The sequence below is a fragment of the Jaculus jaculus genome, chromosome 6 (assembly GCF_020740685.1).
Source record: "Jaculus jaculus isolate mJacJac1 chromosome 6, mJacJac1.mat.Y.cur, whole genome shotgun sequence".
Classification (NCBI taxonomy): Eukaryota; Metazoa; Chordata; class Mammalia; order Rodentia; family Dipodidae; genus Jaculus; species Jaculus jaculus.
In genome coordinates this window covers 135327002-135346590 of record NC_059107.1, presented here as the reverse complement: position 1 = coordinate 135346590, position 19589 = coordinate 135327002, and the positions used below count along the sequence as shown (strand labels likewise).

The 19589-nt window shown below is 44.6% G+C and overlaps 1 protein-coding gene across 1 annotated transcript; it reads left to right on the top strand.

The window, feature by feature from the left end:
• The first annotated feature begins 14425 nt into the window (after positions 1-14425).
• On the top strand, positions 14426-17356 carry Btg1 (BTG anti-proliferation factor 1). Its single transcript, XM_004650176.3, has 2 exons — positions 14426-14964; positions 16043-17356. Exons 1-2 carry the CDS (start codon positions 14817-14819, stop codon positions 16408-16410), a joined length of 516 nt encoding a protein of 171 aa, XP_004650233.2. The 5' UTR covers positions 14426-14816; the 3' UTR covers positions 16411-17356.
• Positions 17357-19589: the final 2233 nt, after the last annotated feature.

The following is a 19589-nucleotide window of genomic DNA, read 5'->3' as shown; positions in this document are numbered from 1 at the left end:
TTTTTTTGGTTTTTCGAGGTAGGGTCTCACTCTGGTCCAGGCTGACCTGGAATTAACTATGTCATCTCAGGGTGGCCTTGAACTCATGGCAATCCTCCTACCTCTGCCTCCTGAGTGCTGGGATTAAAGGCGTGCACCACCACGCCCGGCTCACCTGATTACTCTTAAGCCTTGAAGTGGTCGGCTGAGTACCGAGGGCTGAAGGAGGAGGTGAGGCTCTTCTACGCTGCTGGGCAGAATGTGAACGGGTACAGACTTCAGGAGATCATAATGGTGCATTCTCAACAAAAATAAACAGTCCTGGAGAGATGACTTAGCAGTCAAGGCACTTGCCTGTGAAGCCTAAGTACCCAGGTTTGATTCCTAGAACCTATGTAAGCCACATGCACATGGTGGTGCATGTGTCTGGAGTTAATTTGCAGTGGCTAGAGGCTCTGGCATGCCAATTTTCTCTCTCTCTCTCTCTCTTTCTCTCTCTCTCTCTGCATGTCTTTCTCTCATGAATAAGTAAAAGTAAAATATTTAAACATATATATAAACAGAGAACTAGAGAGATGGCTCAGTGGTTAAAGACACTAGCCTACAAAGGCTGAAGGTCTGGCTTTGATTTCACCAGTACCATGTAAAGCCAGATGCAAGTAGTGCATATGTCTAGAGTTTATTTGCTGTGACAGGAGGTCCTAGTGTGCCCATATTAACTCTCTCAAATAAAAAATATAAATAGAGCTAATCATATGATCTAGCTATACCATTCCTGAGTATATAGCTGAAGGACTCCAAGTCAGCATACCAAAGAGATGTTTTGCACCAATGTTTATTGCTGCCCTGTTAACAACAACCAAGGCATGTCCTAACTGAGGAAGGAGGATCAGAAATTCAAGGACTTAGTGAGTCTGAGGCCAGCCTAAGCTACATGAGAGATCTTTTACATGAAAATGGAACTGGAGATCAGTATGTTAAGTAAAATAAGCCAGATTCAGAGAGATAAATACTCCATGTTTGCTCACATATGCAGAATGTAGAACTAAATATATATGTGTGTGTGTACACAGGATATGAAAGTAGAAAGGGGCTGATGAGAAGGAAGAGGTTTAAAAGGAATGGAGAGTGGGGAACAAAAGAGGGCCATGGAATGTGTATGTCAGGAAGACAGAAGGGAACAATTAGAGGGCTGAAAAGAAAACCAACAAGAGGAGGATAAGAGGGTTGAAGCAGGGCTGTGGGTGGGCAGGAGGAGTGAATAAAAAGAAACATAATGGGGTTGGGAGATGGCTCAACAGCTAAAGGTGCTTGCTTGCAAAGCTTGATGGTGGAGTTACCTTCCCATTACCCATGTAAAGTCAGTTGCACAAAGTGGTTCATGCATCTGGAGTTTGCAACAGCAGGAGACCTTAGTGTACTAGTTCTCTCTATCTCTCAAATAAATCAATATTAAGCCAGGCGTGGTGGAGCACGCCTTTAATCCCAGCACTCGGGAGGCAGAGGTAGGAGGATTGCCGTGAGTTCGAGGCCACCCTGAGATTCTGTAGTGAATTCCAGGTCAGCCTGGGCTACAGTGAGACCCTACCTCAAAACAAGAAACAAAAATAAATAAATAAATAAATATTTTTAAAAAGAGAAAGCACAATGATATATCTGCATAAAACTGTCAGAGCCGGGCGTGGTAGCACACACCTTTAATCCCAGAATTTAGGAGGCGGAGGTAGGTAGACTACTGTTAGTTTGAGGAACCCTGAGACTACAGAGTGAGTTCCAGGTCAGCCTGGACTTGAGCAAAACCCTACTTTGGGGAAAAAAAAAAAAAAAAAAAAAAGTGAAATTTGAGCTGGATAGATGGCTTAATATTTAAGGCACTTGCTTGTGAAGCCTAAGGACCCAGGTTCGATTTCCCAGAACTCACATAAGCCAGATGCACATGGTGGTGCCTGTGTCTAGAGTTTGTAGTGCTAGAGACCCTGGTGTGCTCATTCTCCCTCTCTCTCATAAATAATTAAAAATATTTATATTTATATTTATTTATTTATTTATTTATTTGAGAGAGAAAGAGAAAGAGACAGAATGGGCATGTCAGGGCCTCCAGCCACTGCAAATGAACTCCAGATGCATGGGCCCCTCTTGTGCATCTGGCTTACGTAGGTCCTGGAGATGATTCTGGGATCCTTTGGCTTTGCAGGCAAACGCCTTAATCACTAAGCCGTCTCTCCAGCCTTAAAAAAATAATAATAATAAATGTCATAATGGCTGGGCATGGTGGTGCACATTTTAAATCCCAGCACTCAGGAGGCAGAGGTAGGAGGATTGCTGTGAGTTTGAGGCCAGCCTGAGACTACATATTGAGTTCCTGGTCAGCCTGAGCTAAAGCAAGACTCAAAAAAAAAAAAAAAAAAAAAAAAAGCTGTATATTTTTTTTTAATTGGGTACTGCAGAGATGGCTCAGCAGTTAAGGCACTTGCCTGTGCCCTAGGGCCTCTTGCTATAAGGGAATTGTCTAGGCACCACGGTCTCTTGCCACTGAAAATGAACTTCAGATACATGCAATACTTTTTGTGCATTTGGGGAATTGAACCTGGGCCATCAGGCTTTGCAAGTGAGCACCTTTAACAAATGAACTATCTCTCTGCCCATAACCAAAAATTTCTTTCTTAACAACTTGGGAGATGCAGGTATAGGTAAACATACAGCACCTCACTTGCCATGAGGTGCCCAAGTTTCAGGAGGAGATGGTGCGAGCTTTGAAAACAGATAAGCAGATGGAGTCCAAGCCTCTTCTCGAAGGAAGGAGAAGGTTTGGGGCAGAGTTTGATTTTGAGGTATGGCTCTGTAGTTTTACAACAGAATAGAATTCTGGAGGACAGATCAGATCCAGCAGAGCGCTTGCCCTCCAGCCTCCCTCCAGCCTCTCCACCTGAGGCCTGGGAGTCACCAGTTTCCCCTTGTTTGCTTAGGACTGTAGACTGCCTCCTGGATGCTCCCACCTTTAGACCAAGGGGAAGTGACAAGCTTAAAATGTACTCAAAGAGCAAGCATTTTTGTCACTTTCTCTTCTCTGCCCCTAGGGACATTTTTCATTCCAGCAAAAATTATTTGGCAGACAAACTTTTTTTAATTTGCCCTTTTGAATCATTCCCAGCCAGCCTTTCAGTAAGCGGAGCTGCATTTTCCGGGGTATTTCAACCATGAGACATCTCTGCAGCTGCGTTGATAGCTCCCACCTCCCACCCCCCGTGTGCCATCTCCAAACATGTCACTTTATCAGGTCCACCCCTGCCCCACCCCAGGTAGGGTCTCGCTGTAGACCAGGCTGACCTGGAGTTCACTACATGGTCTTAGGGTGCCCTGGATTCACAGGGATCCTCCTACCTCTGCTTCTGGAGTGCTGGAATTAAAGATATGTGCCACCGTGTCTGGCTTTTTATCAGGTTTTATTTCTCACGGTCCCTCTTGGATAAAAGATGGTATTAGGAACACTTACAACACATTAGGAACACTTACAGCACCAAAGGGAAATTCAGATTCAAAACTTCTTTTTGTTTTGTTTTTCGAGGTAGGGTCTAGCCCAGGCTGACTTGGAATTCACTATGGAGTCTCAGGCTGGCCTCGAACTCACGGAGATCCTCCTACCTCTGCCTCCCAAGTGTTGGGATTAAAGGCATAATGTGCACTACCACTCAGGGCCAGAACTCTTTATTTTCAGCCCACGACTTGAGACTTCCAATGTGGTTGTAAGAATTTTGTTGTTATTGTTGTTGTTGTTTTAAGACTTCTCAAGCATGATATGAGCATGATAGCTCATACCTGTAATGCCAGCATGCTGGAGGCAATGAGGCTCAAGCTGGAGTGTGACAAATTTTAGGTGAACTTAGGTCTACACAGGGAAACCCTGTCTCAAGCAACAACAGCAACAACAACTGGCTGTATCCTTACATGTGAAATCCCACGTGAATAAAGAGAACACAGGGCTCGGTGACTGAAGGGCCTTGTTCTTTAAATCTGTGGACCAGAGCTTGATTTCCCAGCACCCACGTAAAGAGGTTGTTAGTACATAAGGCCCTAGTGTGTCTATTCCCTTTCCAAAAAAAAAAAAAAAAAGTAGGGGGCTGGGGAAATGGCTTAGTGGTTAAGTCTCTTTCCTGCAAAGCCTAATGACTGAAGTTCAATTCCCCAGTGCCCACATAAAGCCAGATGTACAAGGTGGCACATACATCTGGAGTTCATTTGCAGCAGCTGGAGACCCTGGTGAACCCATTTTCTCTGTGTGTCTCTCTCTTCTCTGCTTGCAGATAAATAAATACAATTTAAAAAAATAAAATATATATGTAAAAAAAATATAATCGCTGTGAGTTCAAGGCCAGCCTGAGACTACAGAGTGAGTGTCAGGTCAGCCTGGGCTAGAGGGAAACCCTACCTTGAAAAACACCAACAATTAAAAAATAAATAAATAAGAGAGTATCTAAAAAATCTCCCATCTAAGTACTAACTGACCAAACCCTGCTTAGCTTCCAAGATCAGACCAGTTCGGGCCCGGTCAAGGAAGTATGGCCCTAGACAAAGACCAAAAGTCTCTAAGACTCCTGGTATGGTGATGTGCTTGTGTAATCCCAGTGCTGGGAAGACTGAGACAGAAGGATCAGGTATTTCAGTGTGACAGGCTTGAGCTTCAGGGCCTATGGGGTTTTGCTTGCTGCATAGAAGAGCTATCCTATGTGAAATGACCCAGAGTTGCAGGCATCACGTGCTGACGCTATAGTGACTTCAAGATAGGCCTGTGTTGCATTGGAAAACTGTTTTGTGTAAACCTCAAGTAGTTTGAACCTTTGAACCTTTGCATTTCTTTTTTTTTTTTTTTGGTTTTTCAAGGGAGGGTCTTGCTCTTCCTCAGACTGACCTGGAATTCATTCTGTAGTCACAAGGTGGCCTTGAACTCATGGTGATCCTCCTGCCTTGGCCTCCTAAGTGCTGAGATTAAAGGCATATGCCTCCATGCCCAGCGAACCTATGTATTTCAATTTGATACACTTTAAAAATAAATAATGTCGGGTTTAATGTCTTAGCAGTTAAAGGTGCTTACTGGTAAAGCCTGCTGGCCTGGACTTGATTCCCTAGTACCCATGTAAGGCCAGATGCAAAACTTGGCACTTGCACTCAGGGTTCCTTTCCAATGGCAAGAGGCCCTGGCATGCTCATATTCATTCTCTCTCTTACTGCTTGCAAAGCTGAGGTAGGAGGAACACTGTGAGTTTGAAGCCAGCCTGAGACTACATATTGAATTTCAGGTCAGCCTGAGCTAGAGCGAAATCCTACCTCAAAAAACAAAACCTAGGGCTGGAGAGATGGCATAGCGGTTAAGCACTTGCCTGTGAAGCCTAAGGACCCCGGTTTGAGGCTCGGTTCCCCAGGTCCCACGTTAGCCAGATGTACAAGGGGACTCACGCATCTGGAATTCGTTTGCAGAGGCTGAAGCCCTGGCGCCCCCATTCTCTCTCTCTTCCTCTACCTGTCTTTCTCTCTGTGTCTGTCGCTCTCAAATAAATAAATTTTAAAAAAAATTAAAAAAAAAAACACCTAGGGCTGGAGGGATGGCTTAGCGGTTAAGGCGTTTGCCTGCTAAACCAAAGGACCCAGATTCAATTCCCCAGGACCCACATTAGCCAGATGCACAAGAGGGCACACCCATCTGGAGTTTGTTTGCAGTGGCTGGAGGCCCCGGCATATACCCATTCTCTCTCTCTCTCTCTCTCTTACTCTTTCTCTGTCAAATAAATAAAAATAAATAAATAAAATAAAACTAAAACTACGAAAACTGAGTAATGTAAATTTTTAAATATAATTTTAGCTCAAAATTTAACTGAAAATATAAAACCCAAATGATTGTTTTTGTTTATATTTTGAGGAGGCAGGGGTAGGAGGATCACCATGAGTTAGAGGCCATCCTGAGATTACATAGTGAATTCCCAGACAGTCTGGGCTAGAGCAAAACCCTACCTCAAAGAAAAAAAGAAAGTATCATGATTTTAATTTTAATGCTAACCTGGGTACCACAGCAGTTTCTAGGCCAGCCTGAGCTACAAAGTGAGACTTTGTCTCAAAAATAAATAAATAAATAAACAGCCGAGCATGGTGGCACACAGCTTTAAACCCAGCACTTAGGAGACAGCAATAGGAGGATCATTGTGAGTTCAAGGCCGGCCTGGAACTAGCTGGGCGTAGTGGTGCATACCTTTAATTCCAGCACTCCGGGAGGCAGAGTTAGGAGGAGCACTGTGAGTTCGAACCCACCCTGAGACTACATAGTGAATTCCAGGTCAGCGTGGGCCAGAGTGAAAGCCTGCCTTGAAAAACAAAAACAAAAAATAAATAAATAAAAAATAAATAAAAGAAAATGGAGTCTACCATAACATGTTTACCAGTATACACATATATACATATAAAATATGATATATATCATAAATGTATGTAAGTTTTGTCAATTAAAATAAGCATTTTGGGCTGGAAAGATGGCTCAGCAGTTAAGGCACTTGCCTACGAAACCTAACAGCCAGGGTTCAATTCCCCAGTACCTGTATAAAGCTAGATGCACAACATGGTACATGTGTTTGGAATTTGCAGCCGCTGAAGGCTCTTGAGCACCCATTCTCTTTATCTGTGTCTCTTCTGTGTCTGTCACTCTTCTCTCTCTCTCTCTTTCTGCTTGCAAATAAATAAATAAGTATTTTTAAGCATTTTGCAGGGCATGGCTCATACCTTACTCTCAGCATTATGGAAGCTGAGGCAGTTGAAATGTTCCAAGTCTGAGGCCAGCCTGGGCTACATAGTGAGTTCCTATTCCCCAACCCTGCCACGTCCCCTCCAAGAGTAATTTAATTGGTGTAATATTTTATCTCCTAGGACACCTGAGGAAAAAGTGCCAGACTGTCGTTCCCTATTTTCTTGCAGCAAATACTGATTTTAAACCACAGAATTGCTCTCTATATTATCACTTAAACAATGCAAGCTATTATCATGTTGTTTGTTTGCTGTTGTGTTTTGCCTTTTATATCAGAAGAAAATGCTCTGTTAGGGCGCTACAACTCAGCCCCCGCCAGTGATTTAAAAAATATATTTTTTATTTATTTGGAGAGAAAGGGGAAAAAAGGCAGATAGAAAGAGATTGGCATGTAAGGACCTGTAGCCACTGCAAATGAACTCCAGATACATGTGCCACCTTGTGTATATGGCTTACGTGGGTACTGGAGAATCGAACATGGGTTCTTAGGCTTCACAGGCAAGCACCTTAACCGCTAAGCCATCTTTCCAGCTGCCAGTGATGGTTTTGATTTGATTCACTGATGAGTTGTTTTGTTTTATTGAGATGGGGTTTCACTAGCTCAGCTGGCGTTTAGCTTTTACTCCTCCATCAGCTGGGAATACCGGCATCATGGGGTGCCACCACCCCTGCGTCATCTGATTAAGCTCATTCATCTGTTTGTAGGGCCATTTGTTTGGTCATAGGCACTAGGGAGTGGCTTGCCTGGGGATAAATGAATGACAAGCTTGTCCTCAAAAAGCCCACAGACCAGAAAGAAAAAAAAAAATAAACAAACTAGTAAATAGGAAACAGTACAGGTTGAACACCCAGTATTCACGTACTTGGGACCAGTGGTGCTTGGGATTTAGGATATTTGGGATTTTGGAAATTCGCATAGACATAATGACATATTTTGATAGGACTCAATTCTAAACTCAAATTCATTTATGTTTCCTACACATAGCTTGAAGGTAATTTCATACAATTTTTAAAAAACATTCTGTTCATGAAAGAAAATTCATGTCCATTGAACCATTGAAAATCAAATGTTATCTCACACATCCATGGGGACAATCTGGGGTTGCTTAGCATCTCTGTCTTGATGATGAATTTATTGCTAAAAAAAAAAAAAAAAAACAACTCACAAAAAATCCAATCCTCAATCCATCCATTCCCATCCATTCCTTACCTTTTTCACACATAAGTAATTAGTGGTTTAATTTAAAAAAAAAAAATTCTTGCCTGGTGCCGCTTGCCTTTAATCCCAGCATTGTGGAGGCAGAGATAGTAGGATCACAGTGAGTTCGAGGCCACCCTGAGCTAGAGGGAGACTGTACTTCCAAAAACCAATAACAAAAAGACACATCGTGGGCTGGAGAGATGGCTTAGCGGTTAAGCGCTTGCCTGTGAAGCCTAAGGACCCCGGTTCGAGGCTCGGTTCCCCAGGTCCCACATTAGCCAGATGCACAAGGGGGCGCACGCGTCTGGAGTTCGTTTGCAGAGGCTGGAAGCCCTGGCGCGCCCATTCTCTCTCTCTCCCTCTATCTGTCTTTCTCTCTGTGTCTGTCGCTCTCAAATAAATAAATACATAAATACATAAATAAATAAAAGAACTTATGTTGGAATCTCCAGGTCAGCCTGAACTGGAGTAAGAGCCTACCTCAAAAAAACAAACAAATAAATCAATAAAAGACACATCGTTAATGCAGGACCGCAGTAGTGCCACAAGAATGCCTGTGTGAGCCCGACCGCGGTGCTGACCACTGCCATGTGTAGTTCTCACTCGAATTTATTTCTTCATTTTTCTTCCCTTCCTTCCCTCTGTCTTTGTATTTTTCAGTTAGGTAGGAATTGATGTAGGAACTTTGCATATTCTAGGCAAGTGTTCTATCGCTAAGCTACACACCTAACATACACCTGGCTTGTCTAGCTTTTGAGATACATGGCACATAACTGAAAATTGGATTCATGAACTCATTTGTTAAGTGTCTTTTAAAAAATATTTATTTATTTATTTATTTATTTTTGGTTTTAGGGTCTCACTCTGGCTCAGGCTGACCTGGAATTCACTACATAGTCTCAGGGTGACCTCAAACTCACAGTGATCCTCCTACCTCTGCCTCCTGAGAACTAGGATTAAAGGCGTGTGCCATCACACGTGGCTGAAAAAATATTTCTATATTTATTTGCAAGGGGAGAGAGAGAAAGAGACAGAGAAAGAGAAAGAAAGAATGGGCTGGGTATGTCAGGGCCTCTTACCATTGCAAACAAATTCCAGATCCACATGTCACTTTGTGTATCTTAGTAATACCTGGGTACTGGAAAATTGAAGCCAGCCATCAGGATTTGCAAGCAAGAGCTTTTAACTGCTGAGCCATCTTTCTAGCCCACATATTTTTTTCTTGTTTCTTATGTTTTTTTTTTTCAAGGTAGGATCTCACCCTAGCTTAAGCTGACCTGAAATTCATTCTGTAGTCTCAGGCTGGCCATGAACTCACAGTGATCCTCTTACCTTGGCCTCTTGAATACTGGGATTAAAGGCGTACACCACCTTGCCTGGCCAGCTCAAATACTTTTAAAAAATATTTTTTTATTTAAAGAGAGTGGGAAAAAGAAGAAAATGGCATGATAGTGTCTCCTGCTTCTGCAAACGAACTCCAGATGCCTTCATTCAACATTTTGTGCACCTGGCTTCACATGGGTACTAAGAATTATACCTGGACCACTGTAAACAAAATCCAGACGCCCGTGCTACCATGTGCAGCTGGTTTATGTGGATACTAGGGAATCGAACCTGGGTCCTTAGACTTTGCAGGCAAGTGCCTTAAGTGCTAAGCCATTTCCCCAGCCCATCTACCATCTTTCTTTTGCATGTGTATTTGTCTATGGTGTGTGTGCGGACGTGTATGGGTGCTTGTGTAGAGGACAGAGACTGAAGTTGGGTGTCGTCCTCGCATGCTCTCTATCTTTCTTACTGGTATCTGAATGCCTTTTTTGAAGGTTTCAACAGGATCTTTATAAGATGGAGCAGAGAGAACAGAACAGTGAATAATGCCATTCCTCTTGGCCCCACATAGGGTAGCACGGAGAATCGGCCATTGGCGTGTCTGGCTTGCACATGTGCAATTTCATTACCCTTTGTGGACATGCTTGCATAGGAGAACTTGGAAGTGCAAGGAACAGAGGTATCACGTTGGAAGGAGGATGGGAGCGCCTTTTATCCCTTGCGGACCTTGAATAAATTGTGTTATGTCTTTTGAGGTGAGGTTGTCCACTTGTAGCATCATGCGGGTGTTCAGAATTCAGATTTTCGGAACATTTAGGACTTCATATTTTGAGATCAGTGAGATCAGACTGTGTTAGTACTCAAGCTAGGACCAGAGGAAGTAGACAGAGAGGGAAAGCTTCTTGGAGAAAGAAACATGGACTCAAGAGGAAAAGGCAGATGTTAGATAAAGGGGAAAAGAAGGCTCCTTAGGCAAGCATGAAATATAAACTAAGTACAACTTAATTTAGTGCTGATATAGCCAGATATTAAGCACTTAAATTTAATATTTTCATAGATTAATAATATAATGAGTTCCCAAGCACAAGGCTATAATAACATGAAACAAATGACATTCAGTCACTGAATTTTCTACTTTAGTAATGCTTGCTTGCCTGTAATTCCAACATTTAGGAAGTTGGGGCAGGAGGATCCAGATTTCAGGGCCAACCTGGGCTACCTAGTATGACCCAGTCACTACCCATCCCGTTATCCACCTACCCGTCCCTGAGCTACTTAGCAAGACTGTGTCACCAACTACCCCTCATCACCTCTCCTGCTTTTTTTTTTTTTCTGGTTTTTCGAGGTAGGATCTCACTCTGGTCCAGGCTGACCTGGAATTCACTCTGTAGTCTCAGGGTGGCCTCGAACTCACGGTGATCTACCACTGCCTCCCAAGTGCTGGGATTAAAGGCGTGCATCATCACGGTGGGCTTTTGTTTTTTCTTTGAGACAGCCCATGTTGACCCTGAATTCACTATGTAGCTGGGGATCAACTTGGCTCCACTACCCTAAATGCTGTGATTACAGGTGTGAGCCACCATCCCTATTTATTCAATTAAAACAAGCACCATGCCACATTCTGAAATGGATTGTCTTACTTTTGGAGTGTTTCAGTGTCACCTCCCTCCCCCCCCCAAAAAAAAAAAACTGATAGCAATAGCAGATGGTAATGTAATTTGAAAAAAATAAATCTGGCAGAAAGAAATGGTTTTCAGCTCTGAGCTGATCCCCCACATATTCATACGCTATACACACAGTTCATTTCCTTACCCTGCAGAAGCACATCCTTCGCTTTCTCTTTACTTATAACATGAATTACTCAAAAGGTCTATGGCATGCTTTCAATTTTTAGTTAACTGTTCTAGTAACATCTGACCTGTGAAAAGAGAATAGAAACCTTCAGCCCTTTGAAATTCTGGTTAACTGTCCAACAGTTACCTCTATAGCAAGTACTTCCTGAACTGTGAAACCACCATTGCCAAGGCCCTGGCATTTGTGTTATTTGCCAACTTATTTTAAAGCACAGAATCACCTTGTGAACTTGTTTTGAAAGAATTCCCAAGATTTTAATGCTTTGAACACATTTTGCCAACCCCCTCCTTTCCCTTGCCTCCTCTTTTTCTTTTTCTTTTTCTTTTTTTTTTTTTGCAGGGGTCTTGCTGTGGCCCAGAATGACTTAAAATTTACTAAGTAGTCTCAGGCTGGCCTCGAACTCACAGTGATCCTCCTACCTCTGCCTGCTGTACATGCCACCATATTTGGCTCCTTTCCTTTCTTTTCTTTTCTTTCTTCTTCTTTTTTATTTTTTTTTTTTTCTAAGACAAAGTCTCACTTTCTAGGTTGGTGTTCTCTTTATAGTCCAGACTGATCTTGAACTCAGGTCACTCCTCCTGCCTCAGCTTCCTGGGTTCTAGGATGGCAGGTGTGACACCATTATTCACTAGGTTAATTTAATTCCATTTATCTTAAAAAGATGATACTGCCAGGTGTGGTGGCACATGCCTTTAATCCCAGTACTCCAGACAGAGGTAGGAGGATTGCTGTGAGTTCAAGGCCACCCTGAGACTACACAGTGAATTCCAGGTCAGCCTGAGCTAGAGTGAGACCCTACCTCAAAAAAACCAAAAAATAAATAGATTTATAAAAGATTATATAAAGAAGGAAGCACAAGTACACAATTTAAAAATCTGAGGGACAAGTTAAGCCCCGCAACTATTTATTTTTCTTTGAGACAGTATCTTCCTATGTAGCCCAGTCTGGCCTGAAATTTAAAATTGTCCTGCCTCAGCCTCCTTAGTGCTGGGATTTCAAGCACACTACAACCAGCTTGTCAAACTGACTTCCGTCCTGCTGATGGTTGGGAAAATAGGAATAGAGGAGAAAAGGTGGATTTGGGAGAAGTCCATGTCAAATTTCATTCTTTCTATTGTGTAAGTCTATACACTCAGATCAGGCTTGGAAAAGACACACTTCCTCCCGATTTCTGGCCCAGGCTCAAAGGACAAATAAACTCAAAGGACAGATACTATACAGAACAGAGCCAATAGTTGGAGGTGGGTGGTGTGGGTGGAGTTAGGAGGGATACCAGCCGTCATTCTAGCTGAGGTTGGCCTCTTACTCAAGGTAATCCCTACCTCAAGCCTCCCAAATGTTGGGATTAAAGGCAGGCATCAGCACTTCCTACTCTAATGCCCTTTTTCTTTTTAGTATTTATTTATGAGTGAAAGAGGCAGAGAGAGGGAGAGAATGGGCGCGCCAGGACCTCTAGTCACTGCAAATGAACTCCAGACATATGTGCCACATTGTCAATCTGGCTTATGTGGGTATTGGGGAATCGAACCTGGGTCCTTAGGCTTTGCAGGCAAGCACCTTACCTGCTAAGCCACCACTTCAGCCCAATACCCTAATGTTAGGGCAAGGGTGATTTATTTCAAAGGTTTACTTTTATCTCCTTTTGGAGTAAAATAGGCTTTATGCCTCCAGTGAAGTAATTATGTTTGCTTTTCAGCACAATCCCATCTGCAAAGTTATAGAAGAAAAAAAAATCCATTACCATTATTTTGTATGCATTTTTCAAAGAAAATACTTTCACACACCAATGCTTTTAACATTTTTTATTTATTCCATTTGTAACTACCCAATTATTGTATATTAATGAAAACAAAAATAACCTATTAACTGCTCCTTTAAATCCAGCTTCGTGTATTTCATTTAAACAAAAACTTTATAACAAGTGAAACTTTTGCTTCTTTTCTGTATGTAGAAATTACTTCAGCATTACGAAAGAAAAAAAAAATTGGTGCGTTTTGCAATATTGATGACCAATTAAGGTTGGGATATTTATTTCCATCTGGTCGAGTTCAACTTCTGCCTCTTGTTTGCTTTCTCCATCTGCCTGCCTGGCCTTGTCTTTTCTTCCCCTCCTCCTGCCGAATGGAGGTTGGGTTAACCCTGTTTTAGGCTTAATCGTTTTAGCAGGCTCCAGCCTTCCTACTGGCCGCTTTCCAAACGTCACTGCAAGTTAAGTTTCAAGTAAAAACTTCAGACGTCTACACTTCACACCGCAACAAGCTGCACCTTTTTGTCTTCTTTTGTTTACATCAGGAGTTTACATCGAGGACCGCACTGCTGGGACGCTACTTGAATTGTGTGTGCAGCGGGGAGGGGGGTGGTGGGGGAAAAAAACCTCATCTCTTGCCTTTTTTTTGTGCGTCCGTTTTTCAAACGACGTCTGTAGATTTCTGCTCTTCCCCAAAACTTCTCACCGAAATCTACTGCCAGGTTCCGGTCGCCTTCAACCCTCTCCCGTCTCGGGAAGTAACTGAAACAAGCGGCCGCCAACGGCCCCGTTCCCACGAACCTGTCCGCGTTAACCCTCGCACAAAGCCACGTCCCCCCACCTCGTCCCCCGGGGCAGGAACACGCAGGGTCTCCGGGACGCGGGCGGCTGGAGCGGCGGCACCGGGGAGGTGTGCGTGTCGGGGGAGGAGGAGGTGGCCCTCGGAGGAAGGTCCCCGCACCCCGCCGCTGGGCGCCCGCCACATCCCGAGCGGCGGCGGCGGTACGAAGTGTACCCGGAGCTCGCCCGGGGCGCCTCGGAGCTCCGCACGGCCGCGGCCGGGGCAGGGGCGGGGGGTGGGGGGGTAGTACGGAGGGGGCCGATTCTCAGCGGCCGGAGCGGCGAGCGCACCTCCGCCGAGCCCCGAGCGAGCCGGCCGAGCGGGGAGGAGGAGCCGGAGCCGAGGGCGGAGCTTTCACACGCGCCTCCCCGGCTCCCTCCCCGCGGCGGCGGCGGCGGCGGCGGCGCGGTCTCAGCGGCCCGCTCCGGGGTTTATTTGTTTACAAGCGGATTACGTCAGCCCCTCCCTCTCCCCCTCCCTCCCCCTCTCTCTCTCTCCCTCTCTCTTCCCGCTCTCTGGACCCGCCCCCCGGCGCGCTTTTTCCCGCCCCCCTTCGGCTCCGAATCTGCTGACGTCACAATGGTGCGATCTCCCGATTGGCTGCGGCCGGCCGTCACGCTCCGCGTACGCCACTTCCTCTCCGCGGCGTTATAAAATGGGCTGCACGGCGGCGGCGCCTCTTCGCCCCACCACGGAGCTGGCAATGCAAGTCGCGGCATCTTCGGACGCTACCGAGCTGGAGGCGGAGGCGGCTGGGGAGATCCGAGCGATGTGAACCAGGCCGCGGTCGCTCGCCTCTGTCTCTCTCCCGCCGCCTCCTGTCTCGAAAATAACTTTTTCTTTTTCTTTTCTTTTTTTTTTAAAGAAAAAGGGGGTAAAACAAACCAAAAAAAAAAAAGATAATTCCAGTAGCCGTCCCACCCCCCCCCTCTTCCTTCACACTCTTCTTTTTCCTCTCAGTCGTGTCTGGTCTGTGAAGGGAGCCCGGGGAGGGGGGGGTGGCCTCTCCGTCCATCCGTCGGGGGTGAGGGGGGCCGTACCGCCGAGCCCCGGCCGCCCCGGGCCACCCTCGTCCGCCGCCCCCATGCATCCCTTCTACACTCGGGCTGCCACCATGATAGGCGAGATCGCCGCCGCCGTGTCCTTCATCTCCAAGTTCCTCCGCACCAAGGGGCTCACGAGCGAGCGACAGCTGCAGACCTTCAGCCAGAGCCTGCAGGAGCTGCTGGCAGGTGAGCGGGGTCGGGGTCGGCGGGGGTTGGGGGGGACCCCGCGGCGGACGGCCGCTAACGGGCGCGTCCCGGCCGGGATCCGCGGGGCGGGTAGACGGGAGGGGGTAGAGAAGCTGGGCGCAGGACGCCCCCCTGCCCGCGGCTGCCGAGCGGATGGGGCTGGGGGGGGGGGACAGAGAAGGAAACACGCACAACAAAGAAACTCGAGCCCACCGGAGCCGCGAGCCGCCGCGGATGGGGTGGGGGACGACGACAAAGGAACTGCTGAGCCGGAGGGGGTGGCTCGGGGTCCCCCTCCTCCTCATCCTCCTCCTGGTCCTTGCCCCCACCCACCCCCGGTGCGAAGGGCGAGGAGGGGTGTGCGGGTCGGACCCCCGGGGTGGGATGTCGCGCCGCTGTCCTTTCACCCTTCCTCCCCCCCCCCTTTCCCAACGTCAGGTCGGGACTGATGTTGTCCTGTGTGTGTGTCTCCGCACCTCCCGTCCCTTGGCCCCATTAATCATCGGATTTGTCACCCCGTACAATTGCAGCCCAGCCCTGATCTTCGTGGTTTAGGGTTTCCTCTTTTTTATTCTTCCCTTTCGGGGTTACCAGTCCGGTGGCGCTTTGACCCCTTTCCCAAGCCATAAAGTCTATTGTGTGTGTGTGTGTTTGTGTGTGTATGTGTGTCTGTGTGTGTGCGTGCGCGCGCGCTCGTGCATGCGCGACCGGGGTGGGTGCGGTGGAGAAAGTAAACAGGTTCCCGCCGGGCCGTCCAGCTGGCCGCCTGGGCTAGAGCCGCGGCTGCTGTGCACCCCGAGTCCTGTTTTGGAGGCTCCACCGGGTTGATTGCCCCCCCACCACGCCCCCGCCACACACACACACACACACACACCCCTGAGCGTGCTGGCCTTCGGAAGACCCTTGTCTGCTCTTTTCTCCATCCTCTGACTAGAACCACCAATGCAATTGTGGACATTTCCCAAAGTTGGTAGTTTCCAGTTTTCACCCAGGAGAGGATCCTGCCCGGGAGGAGGAAAGTAAAGGCGGGGCTAAGCAACCGATTTCTCAGCTTTGTCTCTGTTCTTTTCTTCTATAGAACATTACAAACATCACTGGTTCCCAGAAAAGCCGTGCAAGGGATCAGGTTACCGTTGTATTCGCATCAACCATAAAATGGATCCACTGATTGGACAGGCAGCCCAGCGGATTGGACTGAGCAGTCAAGAGTTGTTCAGGCTTCTCCCAAGTGAACTCACACTCTGGGTGGACCCCTACGAAGTGTCCTACAGAATTGGAGAGGACGGCTCCATCTGCGTGCTGTACGAAGCCTCACCAGCAGGAGGTAGCACTCAGAACAACTCCAACGTGCAAATGGTAGACAGCCGAATCAGCTGTAAGGAGGAACTTCTCTTGGGCAGAACAAGCCCTTCCAAGAACTACAATATGATGACTGTATCGGGTTAAGATATAGTCTATGGATGGATCATCTTATAATGGATGGATAAATTTGATTTTTGCTTTGGGTGGGCTCCTCTTGGGGATGGATTATGGAATTTAAACCATGTCACAGCTGTGAAGATCTGGCACAAGATAGAATGGTAATAATTTTTTTTTTAAGTGACAGTGCCATAGTTTGGACAGTACCTTTCAGTGATTTAATAGCCTGTGAGTCCAAGTTAATGATCACTTTATTTGCTAGGGAGTGAAGTCCTAGGGCGGTTTCGGTTTCTCCCAGACATCATACCTAAAATTTCACATCAGTCCCTTTAAGGAAAATCTGTATTTCAAAGAACCCTTCTCTGCAGTGGATCTTGCAGAGGAGTTTGCACTATTACACTTGAAAGTTATCAATAACTTTTTTTTGGCAGCTCGGTAGGAAAGCTCAATGTTTTAAGCATGGTAGTACTGGAAATTTTACAACAAGACTTTTACCTAGCACTTAAATGTATAAATGTACATACAAACTAGTACGCATGACCTGGGGAAATGGTCATACCTTGTATTGTGTTTTTTGGCTTTGAAAGTAGCAAGTGACCAGAATCTGCCTTGGCAACAGGCTTTTAAAAGACCTTTAAAAAGACACTGTCTCAACTGTGGTTGTTAGCACCAGCCAGCTCTCTGTACATTTGCTAGCTTGTAGTTTTCTAAGACTGAGTAAACTTCTTATTTTTAGAAAGTGGAGGTCTGGTTTGTAACTTTCCTTGTACTTAATTGGGTAAAAGTCTTTTCCACAAACCACCATCTATTTTGTGAACTTTGTTAGTCATCTTTTATTTGGTAAATTATGAACTGGTGTAAATTTGTACAGTTCATGTATATTGATTGTGGCAAAGTTGTACAGATTTCTATATTTTGGATGAGAAATTTTTCTTCTCTCTATAATAAATTGTTTCTTATCTTGGCATTTTAATCAATCTCTTGTCATGATTATAGAGGTTCAGCTAAAAAGCATTTTTCTTTGGAGTCAGGTTGGTAAGCTGTGTGAACGTCAGCTGCACACTGGTCACTCAAACACATTTGATGAAGAATGAAGGTGTGTACGTCATTAGGTGTTAGAGCGAACAGGAGTAACAGGGTTTTTGCTTTTGTTTTTTAAACTAAAGTTAAAACATGGACACATTCACAGGCAATGATACCATTAAATAAGGATGTGAGACAAAGGTAACATCTTCCAAATAAAAGGATTATCTGCTTCTTGTTGAAGTGAAGATGTAATGTTGCCCTCTGGCCCACCTTTGAGAAACAATTACTTTGCCCCACGGATACCTTGTTCAGTTAGGAGAATCCTAGGGCAGGTGACCTGTATAGTCTTAACAGAACAGGCTAGTTACTACAGAAACACTGGTTATGTTTGCTTCATCGCCTGCAAGACTTACACTAAATTCAACAAAAGGTATGTTTATGAACTTTTATTCTCAAAAGTTAATATGCTGACTCCTCATTTTAATACTCGAGAATGCCGTAGTGTAAGTAGTGACTCCCCTGGTCCAATGTAATAAAGACTTGTTGGTAATTCTTTGGTTGTGGGATAACAACTGGTATGTCAGTGGAAATTGACAGCAGAGAAAGGAGTTTTCCTTTCCAGTTTGGCAAGAGGTTTTTGATTTTGTGTGTGTGTGTGTGGGGGGGGTATACATGTAAATGTGTTCACATTGCATAAATACATTAAGCAATTTTTAATTACATTAGTCATTGAGGGCAGGAATCCCAAATAAATTGGAATTTTAAAAAATCTATTAGTAATTTTTTCTGATTTTTGTAGACTATACAGAATTTTACTACTAAACAGTAATTTTTTTCTGATTTTGTACACTATACAGAATTATACTACTAAACATGTCAGGTGTTGATAAAAATACCATGTACTTTATTGTACTTTATTGGCAAGTCATTCTTAAGAGTGTGAGGTTGCCTTTTTTTGTCCGTTTATTTTTGTTTTTATGACAGGCTCTTGCTGTGTATCCCAGGCTGGCCTCCAATTCTAAGATATTCCTGCCTCAGTCTCCAGGTTGCTGAGATCACAGATGATGCCACAATTCTATGCTAAGCATTTGAATTCTTTTTGGTTGTTATTACAGAATAATGGGACATCTTTAGGACATTTTCAAATATGTATTCCTTGTACTTTGTTCATATTCTCTTAAAGAGTTGGAGTTTTTATAACCAGAACACATAGTCTCATAGACTACCCTTGCCAATAGTTAATGCTTTATTTTTTCAGTCTTTTCTGTTTTTTTTTTTTTTTAGACAAATTTATAATTACTACTAGTAGAGTGGAAGCAAGTAGTTTTTAGTCTTAAGCCCCCCACTGATGAACTGCGCTTGGAGTAGCTCACTGGGAGCTACTTCACTAATAAGGTTTTGAACCCAGACTTTGAGACCTAAGGCAAATTGAAGATGACTTCCTGACAGCTGAGGGCTACATTTCAGTATCTGAAACTTGTTATAAACAGGTTTTTTTTTTTTTTTTTTTAAGATCTTCAGAGTGTTTGGCACTTGAAAAAATTTGGTAAGACAATAAAAATTCATTTTGGAATTCAGGTTGTGTCTGCCATGTGAAGGGTGATTAAGTTCCTCCTTAAAAGGCATGCAAACCGCTTAGACCTAAGCATCCAGCTGTTTCCTGTGCCTTTAACCTTCTGTTCCCCAGGCAATTGAGCTGCCAGCCTATGTCTGCAGCACAGTAGCTGTTGGATAGGTTTTGCTCATTGCTTCTGGGGAATGTTTTGTTTAGTTATTTTGACCAAAACACTTGGATGTCTGTCTGCTGTATGCACACACAGGTGTTGTACCAACTTCCACATTTATGCCAGTTTTTTTTTTTTTTCTTTAATTCAATAGCTTTGTAACCACCTTAGTTATTTTTCTTTTTTGGTAACTCTTCAAATTATTAGTTGTGGTTGGCATCAGGAGTTTATAGCTATTATCTAAGAAGTTTAAGGGATGTTACTTCATAACTATTAGCTTTAAAATTGTTTTCCTCCAGATGTTAGTAGTGTCTTGCTCTGTAATGCTGAATCAAGATTTGAAGTGTTTTTCTGTTGTTGTTGTTTTGTTTTGTGTTCTTTTGTTGTTTTGGGGACAGGGTGTCATGGCCAGGCTGGCCTTGAATTTACTATTTGAACATTCAAGTGCTGAGATTA

Bases quoted from the DNA above. Each gene is read 5' to 3' on its own strand.
- Btg1 (XM_004650176.3), top strand. From the start codon at position 14,817: ATGCATCCCTTCTACACTCGGGCTGCCACCATGATAGGCGAGATCGCC. The intron at 14,965-16,042 runs GTGAGCGGGGTC...TTTCTTCTATAG, and splicing joins CCTGCAGGAGCTGCTGGCAG to AACATTACAAACATCACTGG.